This window comes from Panthera pardus, unplaced genomic scaffold, assembly GCF_024362965.1.
Source record: "Panthera pardus isolate Hobbes unplaced genomic scaffold, ASM2436296v1 HiC_scaffold_18, whole genome shotgun sequence".
Taxonomy (NCBI): domain Eukaryota; kingdom Metazoa; phylum Chordata; class Mammalia; order Carnivora; family Felidae; genus Panthera; species Panthera pardus.
Window position 1 is genome coordinate 5415189 of NW_026526743.1, and position 18253 is coordinate 5433441.

The 18253-nt window shown below is 52.6% G+C and overlaps 1 protein-coding gene and 1 long non-coding RNA gene across 9 annotated transcripts; one reads left to right on the forward strand and one right to left on the reverse strand.

Annotated features, from left to right (window-relative positions):
• Window positions 1-969: 969 nt before the first annotated feature.
• Window positions 970-10107, forward strand: LOC109252959 (uncharacterized). Its single transcript, XR_002074193.2, has 3 exons — window positions 970-2612; window positions 9519-9694; window positions 9940-10107. It is a non-coding gene; the product is annotated as an uncharacterized LOC109252959 (long non-coding RNA).
• Window positions 9000-18184, reverse strand: SIGLEC10 (sialic acid binding Ig like lectin 10). Of its 8 annotated transcripts, none has more exons than XR_008423302.1 (12): window positions 18068-18183; window positions 17607-17987; window positions 17168-17452; window positions 16840-16887; window positions 16430-16693; window positions 15070-15117; window positions 14681-14938; window positions 14309-14593; window positions 13896-13989; window positions 13599-13800; window positions 10642-10982; window positions 9000-9908 (listed from the first exon to the last, which is right to left on the reverse strand). XR_008423302.1 is itself a non-coding variant. In XM_053905696.1 (12 exons), the coding sequence occupies exons 1-11, from the start codon at window positions 18102-18104 to the stop codon at window positions 10692-10694; spliced, it is 2019 nt and encodes a 672-aa protein (XP_053761671.1). In that variant the 5' UTR covers window positions 18105-18183; the 3' UTR covers window positions 9000-10021; window positions 10660-10691. The 8 variants fall into 8 exon arrangements, 6 of the variants coding, with proteins under 6 accessions (XP_053761671.1, XP_053761670.1, XP_053761669.1 ...); XR_008423303.1 differs by having other exon boundaries at window positions 9000-10021; XM_053905696.1 differs by having other exon boundaries at window positions 9000-10021; window positions 10660-10982; window positions 17168-17278.
• Window positions 18185-18253: the final 69 nt, after the last annotated feature.

Consider the following 18253-nt stretch of genomic DNA (forward strand, 5'->3'; position numbering starts at 1 on the left):
GGGGGAGGGGCAGAGAGAGAGAAAGAGAGACAGAGGATCCGAAGCAGGTTCTGTGCTGTCAGAGCAGGAGGCTTGAATTCACCAACCCTGAGATTATAACCTGAGCCAAAGTCAGATGCTTAACAAACTGAGCCACACAGGCACACCTAAAAAAAAAAAAAAAAAAAAAAAAAAAAAAAAAAAAATGTTTTTAAAAGAATAAGGACTGTGAAAGTGTGAAGACAGGGCAAGGGGACAGAGAAGCACAGGGGGCAGTGAGTTTAGTTGACTAAGATGGTCAGGGAAGGCTACTGTGGAAGGAGCCAGAAGACGTTGGTGTTGAGTATTCCTAGTGGAGGGAACAGGAAGTGCAAAGGTCTGAGGGTGGAAGGAGCACAGCGTTTGCAGCACTGGGAAGGACAGAGCTTGGAGGGGGTGAGGGATAGGTCTCTTTGCTTTTAAATACAATTTTTCTTTTGGAATACTTTTATTTAAAATTTGTTTAATGTTTATCTATTTTTGAGAGAGACACAGAGCATGATCCCGGGAGGAGCAGAGGGCGAAGGAGACACAGAATCCGGAGCAGGCTCCAGACTCCAAGCTGTCATTACACGGGGCCCCAACTCATGAACTTCGAGATCATGACCTGAGCCAAAGTCATGTGCTTCACCGACTGAGCCACCCAGGGGCCCCTGGAATACTTTTATATTTACAGAAAAATTATAAAGATAATAAGGAGAGCTCCCATACAGTCCTCACCCAGCTTTGCTTACTGTGTATCTTCTTCCATTGTCGTGGAACATTCATTGCAACTAAGAAACTGACATGACTGTTAACCATACTCCAGACTTACTGGATTTTACCAGTTCCCACACTAATGTCCTCTATTTTCTGTTCTAGAACTGGTGCAGGATACCATTTACCAGACTCGTCTGTGGTACAGCAGCTTCTCGTCTTTGCTGGCTTTTCACAACCTTGACCATTTTGAGGAATACTAGTTAGTTATTTTATACAGTAGAGGTCTCTTTTAATTAGTAATTCTAACTCATTTAATCCTCACTTCACAGGTGATCAGCCCTTGCCTCAAGGGGTCTAAGTAAGTTACTCAAGGTCACAGGGCTAGTCAGTGGCACAAGTGAGATCTGAACTCCACAGCCTGGCTCATATCTGTGCTGTTGATGGGAGACACGAGCAGGAGCCAGATTATGTAGGACCTGGTAGGCTGCAGTGGAGACACTGGATTTTTTTTTTTTCTTAGAACATTGAGATGACTTTGAACATTTGGAAGCAGAAGTGTGACATAATTTGATTTATGTTTTAAGCAAAGCACAGTGTCAGCGGTTTGGAGAATAGGCTGTGGTGAACGCCAAGAGTGGTTGCAGGAAGCCCAGGGAAATTGCCGCTATCCTCCAGGCAAGGGGTGGCAGTGACTTGTAGGGAGGGGAGTGGGAATGGGAAGATGTGAAGGGATTTAGAAGGTATTTTGTTAGAACCTGTAGCAAGCAGGGCTGCTGGGGGTGATAAGTTCATGAGGAATCGAGGATAATGCAAAGTTTTCAGCCAGACCAGTGAATATGATTTTTCTTTTCTTTTCTTTTCTTTCTTTCTTTCTTTTTTTTTTTTTTTTAACTAGAAGGTTCACGACATCCCACCTTAAGGAAGGGAAAGCCCAGATACGAGCTTTCACTTTTTGCCCTTCTCTCCAATCCAGGTCCTGTGCTGGATGATGCTGATGGCTCGGAGGTATCACCGGTCCTTGAAGGGCTGACTTGAGGGGTGGGGGACAGGCACAGAGATGGACGGACGGTAACATTCCAGGGCGATCAGAGCCGGGACACTGGAACAGGCCAGTGAGAGCCCCAAGCCCGGGAGGGAAGGGAGTGCTGCCTGGGGGCAAAGGGGTGACGTGAGGGAAGGGGGTCAGGAAAACTTTGCTGCCTGCCAGCAAGGGGCAGGGTTGGTTGGTTGGTTGGTTTCGTTTTTGGTTTTTTTGTGTGTTTTGTTTAGGGGAGGTGGCCTTTGGGCTAGGTCTAGAGTGAGAAGAAATGGTGTGAGCAAAGGCCAGGTGGCTGGACCGAAAAGATTTTATCATTGAAGCCAAGACTTTCTCAGCGAGTGTGATTAGGATTCGGGTCTCATCCTTTGGTTATGTCGTATCCCAAAGAGGCGTGGCTATTTTGTCGAGACACAGGGCTTGGAAATGAAGGTTCGAATCCCCGCTCCGCTACTTACAAGTCCGTGACCTAAAGCAAACTGCTTAAACTTTTGGGGTCCCCTGTTTCTTCGAGAGATAGCCCTTCCTGGTCAATTCCAACATAATGGAATGGCTTTCGATTTTGTTCTGCTACTGTTTCTATTTCTGTGAAGAGGTCCGACGTCGACTTACCAAGAACCTGGCCCTTTAAGGCCCTCCTCCCACGCTAGGGAGCGGAGGCGGGCTCTAGTGTCTCTACGGGAATGGCCTGCATCCGTTTTCCAACATTGGGAGGCAAGTTCTGCAAGTGACCAATCAACTCCTGCGTCGGGGGCAGCGAAACTTCCGATTCGTGGGGAAACTCCAGCAGCGTTGCGTTTGAGCTCCGCCCACTCCGTGTTAGACAGCCGCGCGAGACGGTCATTCTCGGCTCTGATTGGTGAGTGAGCTCGCGTTGCCCCCGAGTCCCCTCCCTGCATCCCGCAGATCCGCGAGCCGGCACCCTCGCTCTTTAATTGGCTATATTTCTGAGCGCGAACTCGGCTCGCTCTCTGATTGGTTGTCCTCTCTCAGGGCTTACTCCGGACTTTCTTGCTATGGAATTCAATGGAGTCGATGGCTATTACTTCCGCAGGGTGGCGTCTGCTGCGTCCGGGGATACCTAGCCCAGGCCTGGAGATGCCGAGCGAAGCTTGGAGGGGCGACAGGATCCCGGGCTGAGGGAGGGAATCCCGCGCAGGCGTCTCCATGGCCCACCAGGGAGCCCCGTTGCCCCATCCCCGCCTTAGGTTCAGCCCCTTCCTTCCACTGCCCCCCCAAGGGCCTCGGGCGTAGTCCCAAGACTGGACTTTCAGGGCCTCCCAGCCTACTGGGCTCACGGGTTCCCTTAAGTCCCCACTTCTGTCCCCCTCCAGGGGACCGTTCCAACTTGGGAGACTTTCCAAGTGCCGTTAGGCACCAGGGCCTCCTGGTCTTGAGGGCTTCTCTCCCTGCCGTCCCACCCTTAATACCCCCCTTCCCCCCCCCCCCCATACCCCCACTCCCCCGCCGCCTTTCTTGCCTCCCTTGGAGACTCTCCCCACCTCTAGAGGCTCTGACCTCACTGCTTTCTTCCCATACCCTTCAAGGTAGCGGTGGGGGACTGCTCACCTTTAGACTTTGACCCAGAAGTTATACCTTCTTTCTAATCAGAACCCTGCAGGGGCGCCTGGGTGGCTCAGTCGGTTAAGCATCCGACTTCAGATGTGCTCGGGTTATGATCTCACAGTTTGTGAATTTGAGCCCCGTGTAGGGATCTGTGCTGATAGCTCAGAGCCTGGAGCCTGCTCTGGGTTCTGTCTCTCTCTCTGCCCTTCCCCTGCTCATGCTCTGTCTCTATCTCTTTCTCTGTCTGTCTCTCAAAAATAAACATTTAAAAAATTTTAAAGGGGTATATATTAAAAAGAAAAGAAACAGAGGAGTCCAGAGGCTCCTGGCTAGCTCAGTCATTAGAGCATGTGACTGTGGATCTTGGGGTTGTAAGTTTGAGCCACAGGTTGTATGTAGAGATTACTTTTTTTTTTAATTTTTTAAATGTTTATTTATTTTTGAGACAGAGACAGAGCATGAACAGGGGAGGGTCAGAGAAAGAGGGAGACACAGAATCTGAAGCAGGCTCCAGGCTCCGAGCTGTCAGCACAGAGCCGGATGTGGGGCTTGAACTCATGGACCACGAAATCATGACCTGAGCTGAAGTCCGACGCTCAACCGACTGAGCCACCCAGGCGCCCCTAGAGATTACTTTTTTTAAGGCTTTTTTTTTTTTTTAATTGAGAGAAGCACGAGTGGGGGGAGGGGCAGAGAGAGAGAATCCCAAGCAGGCTTTTCACTGTCAGTGTGGAGCCCGACACAGTGCTTAAGTCCTGACCCGTGAGATCACAACCTGAACCAAAACCAAGAGCCAGACATTTAACTGACTTAGCCACCCAGGCGCCCCAACACGTAGAGATTACTTAAAAAAATAAAATTAAAAAACAAAAAAACAAAACAGAGGAGTTCAGAAAACCTCACTGGACCCACCCAGGTTCTCACGTTCTTGCTCCGCAAGAGAGCCAGTCTTTGGACACATCCAGGGTTAGCCCGGAGAAGGCTTCAGCCAACAAGAAGCTACTGCTGTGGCCAGTCGGGTCAAGAGTCACTTGTCCCCATGCCCATCCCTCCTCTAGGCCCCTAAACTTTGGGAAATCAGGGCTTTAAATGAGGATGGAGAAAAGATGTGTCCAGGATGATTGGTGTCCCTCTCTTCTCCAAGGAGGCAAGTCCCAGCTTGAACCACTACTGGATGGAGAGGAATCTGAGGGGAAGGCTTAAGACCAGGCTGAGCAGAGTATCTGAGACATAGTTAGGAGCTGAGAAGAAAAATATTCTTTTTTTTTTTTTTTCAAAGCAGGCCCTATGCCCAATAGGGACTTGAACTCATGACCCTGAGATCAAAGTCACATGCTCCACTGACTGAGCCAGTCAGATGACCTGAGAAAAAAATGTTTTGAGAGAGAATGATCGGATCAGTGATCAGAAACATAGAGCTGTTTTGTATTTATACTTCCTGGGGCTGATAGTTCCTAGTGAATTGGTTATAGAGACTGCGTGACAAGGGGGAAAGTCCAGGCTGGGTCTTCTGCCTCCAAGCCTGTTGTCACTCATATTTTCATTTACACAACGTTGCCCTTCCCCAGAGTCCCGGATAACACCGTCCTCGCTCCCTCCGAGTCCCAAGTCGTTATTGGTAAGTCAGGACCTTAGCTCACATATTTCAAAGTTAGTGACCCCTAGCCAAACCTGTTGCCCTAGCAACGCACTCTTGAAATTTCCCAAGTCAGGGCGCCTGGGTGGTTCAGTCGGTGAAGCATCTAACTCTTGATTTCAGCTCAAGTCATGATCACACGGTTTGCAAGACTGAGCCCTCCAAGTTGGTCTCTGAGCTGAAAGTGCCCAACCGGCTTGGGATTCTCTCTCTCTCCCTCTCTCTCTGCCTCTTCTCCGCTTGTTCTCTCTCTCTTTCAAAATAGATAAATAAATAACTTACAAAAAAAAAAAAGAAATGTCCTAGGTCATACAAACTTTGAAAGGTGGCTCTCATAGCAGGATTTGGGGGTACAGGAATGGAAACAGAAGCCCCTCCGGCATCCTCCCCGCTCCAAATTTGTTAAAAGGGATTCATGCTGTGCAGTCAATGCTCATCCATTCTAGGACCTGGCTGGGTATGAGTTTCACTTCCTCCATTTTGCCGCATGGCCTTAGGCAAGACCCTGTCCCTCTTTCTAAGCCCCATCTCTAAAATGAGGGGATTGCATTGGGTGATCCTAAGCCGAGTCCCTAATTCTCTCACTCTGTGCATACTGGCTCCTAGTGGCCAACTTGAATCCTTGCACCTAATTCACTGTTGTACTTCATGCTGTGGGTGTTGGCTCACTGAAGAAGGCAAAACAGGTCTGAGGGGGTCTCCCTGGTATATCACCAGCTACCCAATAACAGCCCAATCGGGGCTCCTACGGTGACTATGGGAGGAAGAACAGAAAGAGCACGGGAGACAGTGACCACAGTGCTCGCCCTCGCTCTGTATCTTATTCTCCAAAGCTGTTTGCAACCCCCCTGCAGACTGGGGCGCCATGGCTAATGCAAATGGGCAGCCTCTTACGAGCTGAGAAGATTTCACATATTATAGTTGCCATTCAACAAACGTGAGATTTGGATCCCGATAGATAAATTCTCTGTTCTTCTGAAGGCTCTCCACCATACTTAAATAATCCTACTTCGTTGTACTCAGATAAGCATAGTTAATGTCTAAATGATGCTTTACAGTTTATACACTATATTTACAGTCTCTATTCAGTCATTACAACCCACTTTTGAGCAAGGGTGTTACCGTCATTTGAATACAGGGGGAAATAGAGGCTCCGAGAGGGAAACTCACTTGGCCTACACTTACTCTGCTAGTAAGTGGTAGAATCTGGACACAAGGACAAATCCTTTGTCCTTCCCATGTGCTGTACCTGCCACACCTCTTTTTTTTTAAGCTCATTTATTTGCTTTGAGAGAGAGAGAGCTCCAGAGAGAGTGAAGGGGCAGATAGAGGGAGAGAGAGAAACTCCAACTCATGAACCGTGAGATCATGACCTGAGCTGAAACCAAGAATCTCTTAACTGACCGAGCCACCCAGGTGCCCAGCCACACCTCTGGTCAACAATTCATCAGGAGGCCCATATAGGATCATGACTAAGAGCCTGGGCTCCAGAATCAGATTGCCTGGGATTGAATCTTACTAATCATGTGGTGTTGGGCACGTCTGCAACCTTCCGGTGCCTCAGTTTGCTCAGCTATAAAGCAGAGATCGTAATATCTGCATCACGAAACCCTTGGAAAATTCCATCTCAAAGTCTCCCCCCTCCCCTTTCTTTCTCCCTCTTCATTATTTGCTGCACAGTGATCTTCATCTGAGAACCAGAGTGATTTGTTAAACTGTCACCAGGAGATCTTGGTACCACAAAGCTCAGGCCATTTCATTCACAAGAAGGAAGTTTTGCAAGCTGTGATTAATAAAAGGAAAAAAGTTATGAGCTGGTCTTCAGTTTTCACATCTGGCCCTAAGTCATCAAAATTTTCACATGCTGGGGCGCCTGGGTGGCGCAGTCGGTTAAGCGTCCGACTTCAGCCAGGTCACGATCTCGCGGTCTGTGGGTTCGAGCCCCGCGTCACGCTCTGGGCTGATGGCTCGGAGCCTGGAGCCTGTTTCCGATTCTGTGTCTCCCTCTCTCTCTGCCCCTCCCCCGTTCATGCTCTGTCTCTCTCTGTCCCAAAAATAAATAAAAAACGTTGAAAAAAAAATTTTTTTTCACATGCTAACTTCTCTGTAACATTTGTATTAGAGAAAAGTCAGAACCTGCCTCTTAGTGGCTCGAATGAGGAGAAAAGTTGTGATTGGACAGGAGTCCTGTCAATCATTTCAGGTACAAAGAGAGGAGAGCCCAGGGGCACCTGGGTGGCTCAGTCTGTTAAGCGACTGACTTTGGCTCAGGTCATGATCTTGTCTCTGAGTTCAAGCCCTGCTTCAGGTTCTTCTGTGCTGACAGCTCGGAGCCTGGAGCCTGCTTCAGATTCTGTGTCTCCTTTCACTCTGTCCCTCCCCCACTCACTCTCTCTCTCTCAAAAAAAAAAAAAAAAAAAAGTAAATAAACAATAAAAAAGAGAGAGGGAGAGAGTCTGTCACCTCATCTCTGGAGGAAGCAGCGACCAGACTGTGTCCACGCAGCTGGCCACTGTGGAAGATTTGCTTTTTGTTTTTTGTTTTTGTCTTTCTAAGATTATGGGGGGGCGGGGTGGAGAGAAGGGATCTTTAGTCCCTAGAAGGATGAACAGAATTAGATAAATCTTGCCAGTAGTGGCTAAGAAACCAGTGCAAGAATCAGCTTATTATTATTATATTTTTATTTTATTTTATTATTATTACTTTATTTTAGAGAGAGAGAGAGCGCATGAATAGGGAAGGGAGGCAGAGGGAGAGAAAGAGAGAATCTTAAGCCAGCTCCATGCTCAATGTGGAGCCCCACACAGAGCTCGATCCCACGACCCTGAGATCATGACCTGAGCCAAAATCAAGAGGCAGATGCTTGGGGTGCCCGGGTGGCTCAGTGGGTTGAACATCCGACTCTCGGTTTCAGCTCAGGTCACGTTCTGGCGGTTCGCGAGTTCGAGCCTCGCATCAGGCCCTGCGCTGACAGTATGGATTCTCTCTCTCCCTCCCTCTCTTTCTGCCCCTCCCACACACTCTCTCTAAATAAATAAATAAACTTAAAAAAAAACCAAACATCAGATGCTCAACTGTCTTGAGCCACCCAGGCGCCCCTCAGCTCATTAGTACTGACGATTACCTTGGGTAGACAAATTAAGAGGTTTTGTTAAATTCTTCTGGATTAACATCTGTTCTTTCTTTTTTTTTTTTTTTTCAACGTTTTTTTTTTTTATTTTTTTTTTTTTTTATTTATTTTTGGGACAGAGAGAGACAGAGCATGAACGGGGAGGGGCAGAGAGAGAGGGAGACACAGAATCGGAAACAGGCTCCAGGCTCCGAGCCATCAGCCCGGAGCCTGACGCGGGGCTCGAACTCACGGACCGCGAGATCGTGACCTGGCTGAAGTCGGACGCTTAACCGACTGCGCCACCCAGGCGCCCAACATCTGTTCTTTCTTAAAGTTCTGAACCTTTTCGGGCTGCCTTACATGAACCAGTTAATTGGGATCTGGCAAGATGAAGGGAGACTTCCCCAGTCTTCAGTCAAAAATTCCCTTAAGAGTTTCTGTGTTGAGTGGGATAATATAATAAGCATTCACCGAAGCGCCTGGCGTAAGTGCTCAATATGTGTTAGTCGGTGTTACAAATGTCTCCACAGATCAATAGCTCTGGAATTTGAGAGGGTTTAGGTGAAGTGGGGCTTGTCTGCGAACATCCGGTTATTCTCTCTCAGGACACAAAGCCTCAGGACCTTAGCCAAATACCTGGGAAAACGTGAACCTGTCCACCACCAGCTCCTTCCTCTTCGTGGAAGCTGCCACCCTTTGAAATGATATGCCCTCCCCTCTAACCCTTTCCCTGCTCTTTACCTCTTGACCCTGTGGACCACAAGCATGGTCAGAGACGGGCCTTTTATGTCCCAGTCCAGCCAAAAGCCCCCCAAGGCTCCGAGTCCTTTTCGCTCAAGAGCGCCCCCTTCAGGCAGCATGGCAAAGCAGTGGGGAAAGATTTTTAGAGCCAGGCAGCTGTTGGGGTGTGGACACGCTCTTGGTTCCACAGATTTCTCCAGTGTGGCTTTATTTTTATTATTATTGTTATTTATTTATTTATCAAATTTTTAAAATGTTTATTTATTTTTGAGACAGAGAGAGAGAGAGTGCAAGCAGGGGAGGGGCAGACAGAGAGGGAGACACAGAATCCGAAGCAGGCTCCAGGCTCTGAGCTGTCAGCATGGAGCCCCACGTGGGTCTCAAACTCACGAACCATGAGATTGTGACCCGAGCTGAAGTTGGACGCTTAACCAACTGAGCCACCCAGGCGCCCTGTTATTTATTTATTTATTAAATGTTTATTTATTTATTTCTGAGAGAGACAGAGAGAGAGAGAGAGAGGGTGAGAGCCAGGGGAGAGGGCAGAGAGAATCCCAAGCAGGCTTCGCTCTGTCAGCACAGAGCCCCATGCCAGGCTTGAACCCACAACCCGGGAGATCATGACCTGAACCAAAACCAAGAGTCAGCCGCTCAACCGACTGAGCCACCCAGGTGCCCCCAACTTTTTTTTTTTTTTTTTTAATGCAAAGGCCAACATCTCTTCTGGGCTCCTCAATTTTCTGCCTGGCAAGTAGCAACCATCCCCCATGAGAGCTTTCTGTGAAGCAATTAGGACTCTGACCTCTGGGGAAGGAGGAAGGACCTGCTCCCCTCGGAAAATAGACCCATCTTCTCTCTTCACCGGCTGGTTGATTCAGAGTACATGGTGAGCTTTGCTTTCCATTACATTTTGAGAGCGTTCCCAGTACCATGCCCTCCTGCGATCGTTCTTCCTCAGGTTCATGGGTTGGAGGGCACAATTGTGCCCAGTCTCCACGTGGTGTCCTTGCCCTGAGGGACTTCCTGTCTTGTCGCCTAGCAGGACATCTTTACGGTGGCTGCTCTTGAACTCACTCTGAACATCTGCTTCTGTTCCTCTTCTGTAAAAATAAGTGGCTGTGTTTACTTTAGGTGAAGATTCTGCAAACTCTTCCTGCAGATGCCCAGACAGCAGACATCTCGGACTCAGCTCTGCCTGCCGTGGGCCAGAGTCCTGCATTCTTTTGAATGGGCGCAACTGTGATCCAATAAAACTTTATTTATGGACACCGGAATTGGAATTTCATATCCTTAGCACGTATCAGGAAACATTTTTCTGCTTTCGATTCCCCGCTCCCATTTATTTTTTTAAGTTTATTAGTATTATTATTTTAGTAATCTTTACACCTGACCTGGGGCTTGAACTCACCACCCCGGAGATCAGGCGTTGTAAGCTCTCCCATCTGAGCTGGCCCCTCCCCACAACCATTTAAAATGTGGAAAACACTCTTGGCTCGAAATTAGGCAGCGGGTCAGACTTGACCTGTGAGGTTAGCTGGCTGACCTCGCAAAGATGATAGGTTAATTGCCTTTAAAGTCCCTCCCACCTTTGAGAAACTGTGAGCCTGTGTGATCAGCTGCGGGGGGGGGGGGGGGGGGGGGGGGGGTGAGGGGGGGGTGGTGGCAGAGAAGATTTCTCTTGCCTCTCAGAATAGTGCATCCAGAGAGATGCATCCAGCTTTTCCAAATGATCGGGTCTGGAATGGGAGGACCCATGCTTGGAGACCAAGAGGGTGAGGGAGACAGAGAGAGAGAGAGAGAGAGAGAGAGAGAGAGGATGCTTGTCTTCCTCACCCTCTCCATTCCGCCTACCCTGGATCCCAGCCCTGCAGCCCGGGAGACCGTCAGTGAAACTTGATGTCCTCGTACTCCGGGCCTGTGTCCTTGGACTCCCAGGTGTCCCAGGGTCTGAGGCCCGAGAAGGTGAGGGCAGCATAATGGAGATTCTCTTGGTTACTCTCTGATTCTGAGGCTTGCGTGGATGATCTGGGTCCTGGATAAGTGTGGGGAGCAGCATGTAGCTCCTTCTGGTTTTTCTTACATTCCTGGGAGGGAGCGCCTGGAGGAGAGGCCTGGGAAGGACTGCTCGGCATGGCCTTCCGGTTCTGGTTCCGGTTCCGATTGCGATTGCGAGCCTGGGAGAGAAACTCCCAGGCTTCCTTCCCTCCTTCTATTCTTCCTTCCCGCCTCCCCTCTTTCCTCCCTCCCTCCCCCTTCCTTCCCTCCCTCCCTCCTCCCCTTCCTCCCTCTCTCTCCCCTCCTTCCTCCCTTCCCCTCTTCCCTCCCTCCTCTCCTTCCTCCCTCTCTCTTTCCCCTCCTTCCTCCCTTCCCTCCCTCCCCTCCTTCTCTCCCTGTGTCCTTCCTTCCTTCCCTCCTTCCACAAATACTCGAGAGCTCACCATGCACCAGACACTAATTAAGAACTGGGACTGGGGCGCCTGGGTGGCTTAGTTAAGTGATCAACATCGGCTCAGGTCATGATCTCACGTTTTATGAGTTCGAGCTCCGCCTCGGGCCCTGTGCTGACAGCTCAGAGCCTGGAGCCTGCTTCGGATTGTGGGTCTTCCTCTCTCTCTGACCCTCCCCTGCTGGCTCTGGCTCTCTCTCTCTCTCTCTCAAAAATAAATAAACATTAAAAAATTAAAAAAAAAAAAAAGAACTAGGATTACATCTTGGGGCAGGAACAAACAATAAACAATGTCTGTGGTTTAAGTCACCCTGGCTGCAGTCCTTTGCTATGGCAGCCAGAGCGAACACACACACGGAGATCCGTGCAGCCCACAGCACAGTCAAGACACAGAACTGTTCCTCCCCACAAAGCTCTCCCCACCTGCTGCTCCTCTCTAGTCCTCACTGCCCTCCTGTCCCTAAACCTGGCCACTACTAATTCTGTCCTCGGTCTCTACAATCCGATCGTTTGCAGGGTGTTATAAACATGGAATCCTGCATATGTGACCATTGGAGATCAGCATTTTTCCTTTTTTTTTTTTTTTTTTGTCTCTAAGGTTTTTTCAACCAGTAGCTTCTTTCAATCATTTGTTCCTTATGATGGCTGAGTAGTATTCCACGGGGGTTAGTTGTCCCTATTTGGTTTTTTTTTTTTTAAGTTTATTTAAAGAGAGAGAGAAGGGGAGGGGCAGAGAGAGGGAGAGAGAGAGAGAAGCCCAAGCAGGCTCTGCACCGTCAGCACAGGGCCTGATGCTGGGCTCGAACTCACCAAAGGTGAGATCATGATGAGCTGAAATCAGGACTCAGACGCTTAACCGACTGAGCCACCCAGGGGCCTCCCTATTTGGGTTTTTAAAGGATACCATGCACACGGAAAGAGAGCGGAAGCAGGGGGGCACACACAGGAAGTGGCAGAACCGGAAGAGGCGGTTTGGGTGTATTGGGAAGGGGGTCTTGCTAATGGGTTGATCGTGGGGTGGTGGAGGACAGAGGAGCGAAAGACGGGCTTGGGCAGCCAGGCGGACGTGGTGCTGTTTGCCGAGCCGGGCCGCATTGGAGAGCGTAAGCAGTGGAGTTAGTCCTAAATTCGACTCGGACGGGCTAAATCCGAGACGCCTGTTAGACACTCAAACAGACATGCCGCCCGGACCGTTGGATAGGAGTCTAAAGGTCAAGGGTGAGTTTGAGAGATTTGGAGTCATCAGCATATAAATGTTCTCTCCTGGGGGCGCCTGGCGGGGGGGGGGGGGGGGGGGGGGGGGGGGGGGCGGTTGGTTTCAGCTCAGGTCGTGATCTGATGTGCGGCTCAGGTCGTGATCTGATGTGCGTTTGAGCCCCGCATCAGGCTCTGTGCTGACAGCAGGGAGCCTGCTTGGGATTCTCTCTCTCTCTCTCTCTCTCTGCCCCTCCCCTGCTTGTGCGCATGCGCACCTCCCCTCTAAATAAACTTAAAAAAAGTAAAAATAAAAATAAATAAGTAAATAAACAAATAAATGTTCTGTCCTAAAACTATCCGGCATTTGTAGAACACTTACTAGGTGCCGGCTACTATTCTAAATGTTTACAGGTTCCATGAGCATAGCGAGTACTTAGAATGATCCTAGGTAATAGATACTACTATTTCTCCCATTTTCTTTAAAAAAATTTTTTTTAATGTTTATTTTTGAGAGAGAGAGAGTGCAAGCAGGGGAGGGGCAGAGAGAGAGGAAGGCACAGAATCCGAAGCAGGCTCCAGGCTCTGAGCTGTCAGCACACAGCCCGATGCGGGGCCCAAACTCACAGACCATGAGATCATGACCTGAGCTGAGGTCAGACTCTTAAGGACTGAGCCACCCAGGCGCCCCCATTTCCCCCATTTTAAACTAAGGCACAGAGAAGTTAAGAGACTTGTCCAAGAACACACTGCGATAAAACCAAGAGTGTACCCGGACGAGCTGACTTCAGAGCCGCGCTCTTCATCACTAAATACACGGACTCTCCATGATATTAAGAATGATCACATCATTAATTAGAATTAGTAACCTCATCGGGGTGATAAGAACGGGCGAGCTGCTACATTTTGAGCAAGTGCATGATGTGTTCTCATCCTCAAACCAGCTCTCGAAGGAAGCAGAGGAAGAAATGGAGGCTCAGAGAGAGCGAGTGATTTGGTCAAGATCTCACAGGACTCGAATCCAACACCCATACCTTTTCCACCTTGATGTCCCTTGGGGGAAAAGGGTTGGGACAGGGCAGGGGAGGGGCGAGGGCGAGGGCTGGGAGTCTGAGCAGGGAAAGTAGAGGCAGCACACGGAGCCACTCACCAGGGGACCAGGATTGGGGACCACGTTGATGTAGTCCAGGATCGTGCTTCTCCGCGTGGCCTTGGGCTTCGGCGGAGCCCCTGCCTGGGCCGGAGCCCCTGCCTGGGCCGGAGTCCCTGCCTGGGCCGGAGTCCCTGCCTGGGCCGGAGTCCCTGCGTGGGCCGGAGTCCCTGCCTGGGCCTGTTTCTTCCTCAGAGTCTTCCTGCCCGGGGAACAAGACCCTTGATTGTGCGCCCTGGCACTTCCCCGGTCCCCAGCCCCGGATCCCACGCCCCATCGCGCAGGCTCCTAACTCACGTGACCAGGATGAGGCAGAGGAAAAGGAGCGTCGTGATGCCCATTCCCAGAAATATTCCGCTACCCAACGCCTTTGAGAGGAGTCCCTTCTTATCTGTGCAAGGAGACGGTCAGCCAGCTCTGAGCCTCCCCCGTTAACGTGGGGCCTCATGCCCACCTGCCACCGGGCACTCAGGTTCCAGCTCCCATTCCAGGAATTTTATCTGCAACCCCTTCTGTCCAAGTCTTGGAAACCCCTCTGCGCCCAGGGCCCAGGCGACAGGCCTCCCAGTTTGGATTGCCCTCTGCATTCCCAGCCGCAGGTGCCACGTGCACCTTCCCAGGTCCTGCTCCAACCACAGGACCTTGCCCCTGCCCCCACTCAGCCTCCACTCGTCGGGGGTGGGGGTGGGGCCTCCAGCTGGCCCGCAGACCTGGCAACAGCAGGACCGCGGCGCTCTGTTCCCCATGTGCATTCCGGGCCTCGCAGCTGAGTCTGAGGCCGGAGCCCAGCGGTCCCCTGAGGCTCAGGGAGCTGTTGGCCCAGGGCCCCTCGGAGCTGGAGGTGACGGTCAAGGAAGCGTCGCTGTGGTTCCCCTCCAGCAGCCCCTCCCCTAGCCGCCAGCTCAGGGTGGGGGCCGGCCGGGCTTGGGCGGAGCAGGTGCAGCCCAGCGCCTCGCCCTCCCAGGAGCAGGAGGGGCCGAGCAGCCTCGGGGGGCCTGCAAGGGGGGGGGGAGGGGCAGGGTCAGCGGCGCCTCTGCTCCCCAGGCCCCGTGCGTCTCGCCCCCGGGGGTCCCCACACTCACAGACCACAGAGAGAAGCAGGGAGACGTGCTGGGAGCCCAGCGAGTTCTGAGCTCGGCAGGTGAGGACTCCTTCATGCTCCGTTTGTATCTGAGGCAGCTCCAGGATCCCGGGGTCTGCGGGCTGGGAGGGGCTCAGAGTCTGTCCCCGCAGGGCCCAGCTCAGCTGGGCTGGGGGGTTGCTGTGGGCGACACAGAGCAGATGCAAACTTTGGCCCTCCAGGGCTGGGAGGGACGTGCCATTCCCAAGGTTTTCCAGGACTGCGGGAAGGAAGAGGCAAGATCAGAGGCTCAGCTGAGGGCACAGGGACCCTTTTGCATGGCAGCATTCCAGACGCCGAGGCCCCCAGTGTGGCACCGAGAGGCCCCAGGTTCTCTGTCCCCCTTCATACCTGTCCTGTTTGCTTGTAGGGCCATCACTCTCAGGTTCTCTGGGGCATCTGAAACAGAGACAGGGTGCCGGCTCTAGAAGGGAGGGGAGGGGGGTTCCCTCAGGGCAGAGAACGGTCCTTGGAGACAAAGAGGGCAGGGCGGCCGAGCATGGAATCACCTAGTGACTGATTCTCCACTGAGTGGCCCAAGGGAACAGACTGGTAAGAAGGGCTGGTCTCTATGCTTGTGATTTATAATAAAATATATAAGGGCACCTGAGTGGCTCGGTCAGTTAAGTGTCTGCCTCTTGGTTTTGGCTCAGGTCGTGAGCTCACGGTTTGTGAGTTCAAGCCCCACATCGGGCTCTCCGCTGACAGCATGGAGCCTGCTTGGGATTCTCTGTCTCCTTCTGTCTCTGCCCTTCCCCTGCTCACACACACACACACACACACACTCTTTCTTTCAAAATAAATAAACTTAAAAAAATTAAATAAATATACATATCTCTCCCATTCCTGGCATAGAGTTCCTAAAACCCTCGGAATTTCCTAAAAGACGAGAGCGATAAAGGTGTCTTGATATTCATAACAAACCCCTTTCAAACCACACCTGGGTTGATGTAAATGAGGTGACCGTTGGAAAGCACCTTGGGGGGGGGGGGGGGATGGCTGGTGGCCAGAGAAGCAACCTCGATGACTGAAGCTTTGGGACTTTCCATCCCTGCCTTGACTTCCGGGGAAGGGAGAGCGATTGCAGGTGGGATCGGATGGCAGTGGCCAAAGCTTTGGTCAATCCTGCCTCCGTGTCGAAGCCTCCATAAAAACCCAAGAGAATGGGGTTTGAAGAGCCTCCCTACTGGTGAACACGGGGAGGTACGCGGGCAACGGCCTTGCCCCCCACGCATCTCTTCTGTCTGCTGTTGTATCATTTTATAATGACCCCCCCCATCCAGTAAGTGCAGTGTTCCTCTGAGTTCTGTGCCCCATTTTATCAAATCAATTGAATTCAAGGTGGGGGTGGGGGGGTCATGGGAAACTCCGATCTAGAGCCAGTTGGTCGACTCGGCTTGTGACTGGCCTCTGAGGTGGGGGCCCAAGGAGCGGGGGGGACCTTGCGGGACTGAGCCCTTCACCTGTGAGATCTGCCACCACCTCCAGGTAGACAGTGTTCAACCGAGTTGAGTTGCAGAACACCCAGCTGGCGCCAGAGAATTGTTTGGTGGTGTGGTGGAAAACCCACGTTGGAGTTGGAATCGGCATTGTTAGCCCCCCCAGCCTGGGGTTCCGGGTCCCTTTCGAGCTCCGGGGCCCTGCCCCCCAGCCCCAGCCCCCCTCTTCCTTCTCCCTTTCTGGAAACCAGGCTCCTGATGGTCGCACTCACACTGCACGGAGAGGTTCAGGGTGCGGCTCTGGGAGCCACGCCTGTTCTCTGCTCGGCAGGTGTAGCAGCCTGAATCCCCAGGCATCACCCGGGTCAGCACCAGAGCCAGGGGGCCGGGGGTCCAGGGGTGAGACCAAGAGAGGATCCTGTCCTCCAGGGCCCAGCTCAGGGTGGCAGGGGACTGGCTCTCGGAAGCACAGACCAGCTGCAGGAACTGGCCTTTCTGGACTTCCAGATGTGGGCTGTTTCCCTGGGGCTCCGGGGCTGCAGAGACAGAAGCCGGGAGAGAGAGAGAGAGAGAGAGAGAGAGAGAAGCTGAAGGAGGAACAGAGTGTCCCTCACCCTCTGTCTCCCTCACCTCCACCCTCCGCAGAGGACCAGCCCCACCCTCCCAGGCCCTCAATACGTACCTGATGCCTTGGCTCTGGAAACGCTGATAACCAGGTCTTTGGGGACATCTGCAACAAGATTGAGACCTGGCTTGGGGGAGGACCGTGGGGCTCCTGGCAGTAAGAGGGAACCCCCTCGGAGGGGAAAAGAAAGCGTGATATCCTCCGGGAGGCTAGTGACGAGCTGGTGTCAAAGATGCTTGTGGCTGGGGAGCAGATGGCGTCCCCAAGCCCTCCCAGGGCCGAGGCAGCGTGATGCGACTCCCCACCGACCTGTCTGGATGCCCCCGCCCGGCCACATCCCGCCGTGCCTGTCTGCACACCCTGATGCCCTGGCCACCAGACTCACGGGTGACGTTAAGTCGAACGGTTGTCTCTGCGCTCACGCCCTTTCTGGAGAAGTCTACCCGGCACGTGAGGTGGGTGCCGTGGTCCTGGGGTCTCGGTGTGAGAGAAAGCACTGAGAAGTAGGAGGGTTTGCGTCCGGGCCCTGGGGTGGTGACGGCGGCCCCCATCCAGGAGAAAGTAGGGGCTGGACATTCCTCAAAGGCCCAGTTAAACACACAGATGAGTGTCGCCCGGCGCCCTGCTTCCAGGGTCTCTGGGACGTAGACATCGGGCTTCTGTGTCAGGGCTGGGGCAGAGAGAGGGCACAATCCTAGCCCTGGGAGGGGGTGCTGCAGGGGTGACCCCTGATCTGCTCCCCACAGTGTGTGTGGGGGGGGGGTTGGGGAACGGCAGGGAGGAGGAGAGTTTCCCTCCCAGTCCTGCTGGAGCCCGGTCCATACCTGTCACTTCCAGATAGAACGGGCTTTCCACGAAATTATACCGCACGTAACTGCCTCTCTCCACCCGAAAGAAGTACTGTGCCGAGTCCTCCACCTGGGCGTCTCTGATCAGCAAGGAGCAGCTGCGGTTCTGGGGATCCCCAGTGAGCTGGAACCGGCCCCCGGAGCCGCCGTGCACTTGATCCTGCTTGTTTGTGGCCACCGGTCTTCCCTTGTTCGTGTCTGTCCCGACCACGAACCAGGAGCCGAGGGCGGGGGTGTCCTCCGTCCAGCCTATCCGGGGGTAGGAGAGGGTGCAGGGCACGTGCACACACAGGCCCTCCTGCACCGTCACCACGCTCTGCACTTGCAGGGAGAATCCTGGGGCCTGGGCCTGAGACCCTGAAGGAGACAGAGGGCTCAAGCTGCAAGCCCAGCCCACGCCCCCACCCAGGCCCCTTCTGGCCCCGTGGCCCACTCACCGCCCCACAGCAGGGCCAACAGCAGTGACAGGGCCATCTCTGCACGAGGGTGCACTTGGACCTGCCCTCACACAGGCTCGTCCCCCGGACGCCTCCACTGACGAAGGGGAACCGCCGGTTGCGAAAGCTGTACCCGGGGCCAGGTGACCGGTCCTGAGCCCCACCCCCACTGGCTCCCGCCCGCCC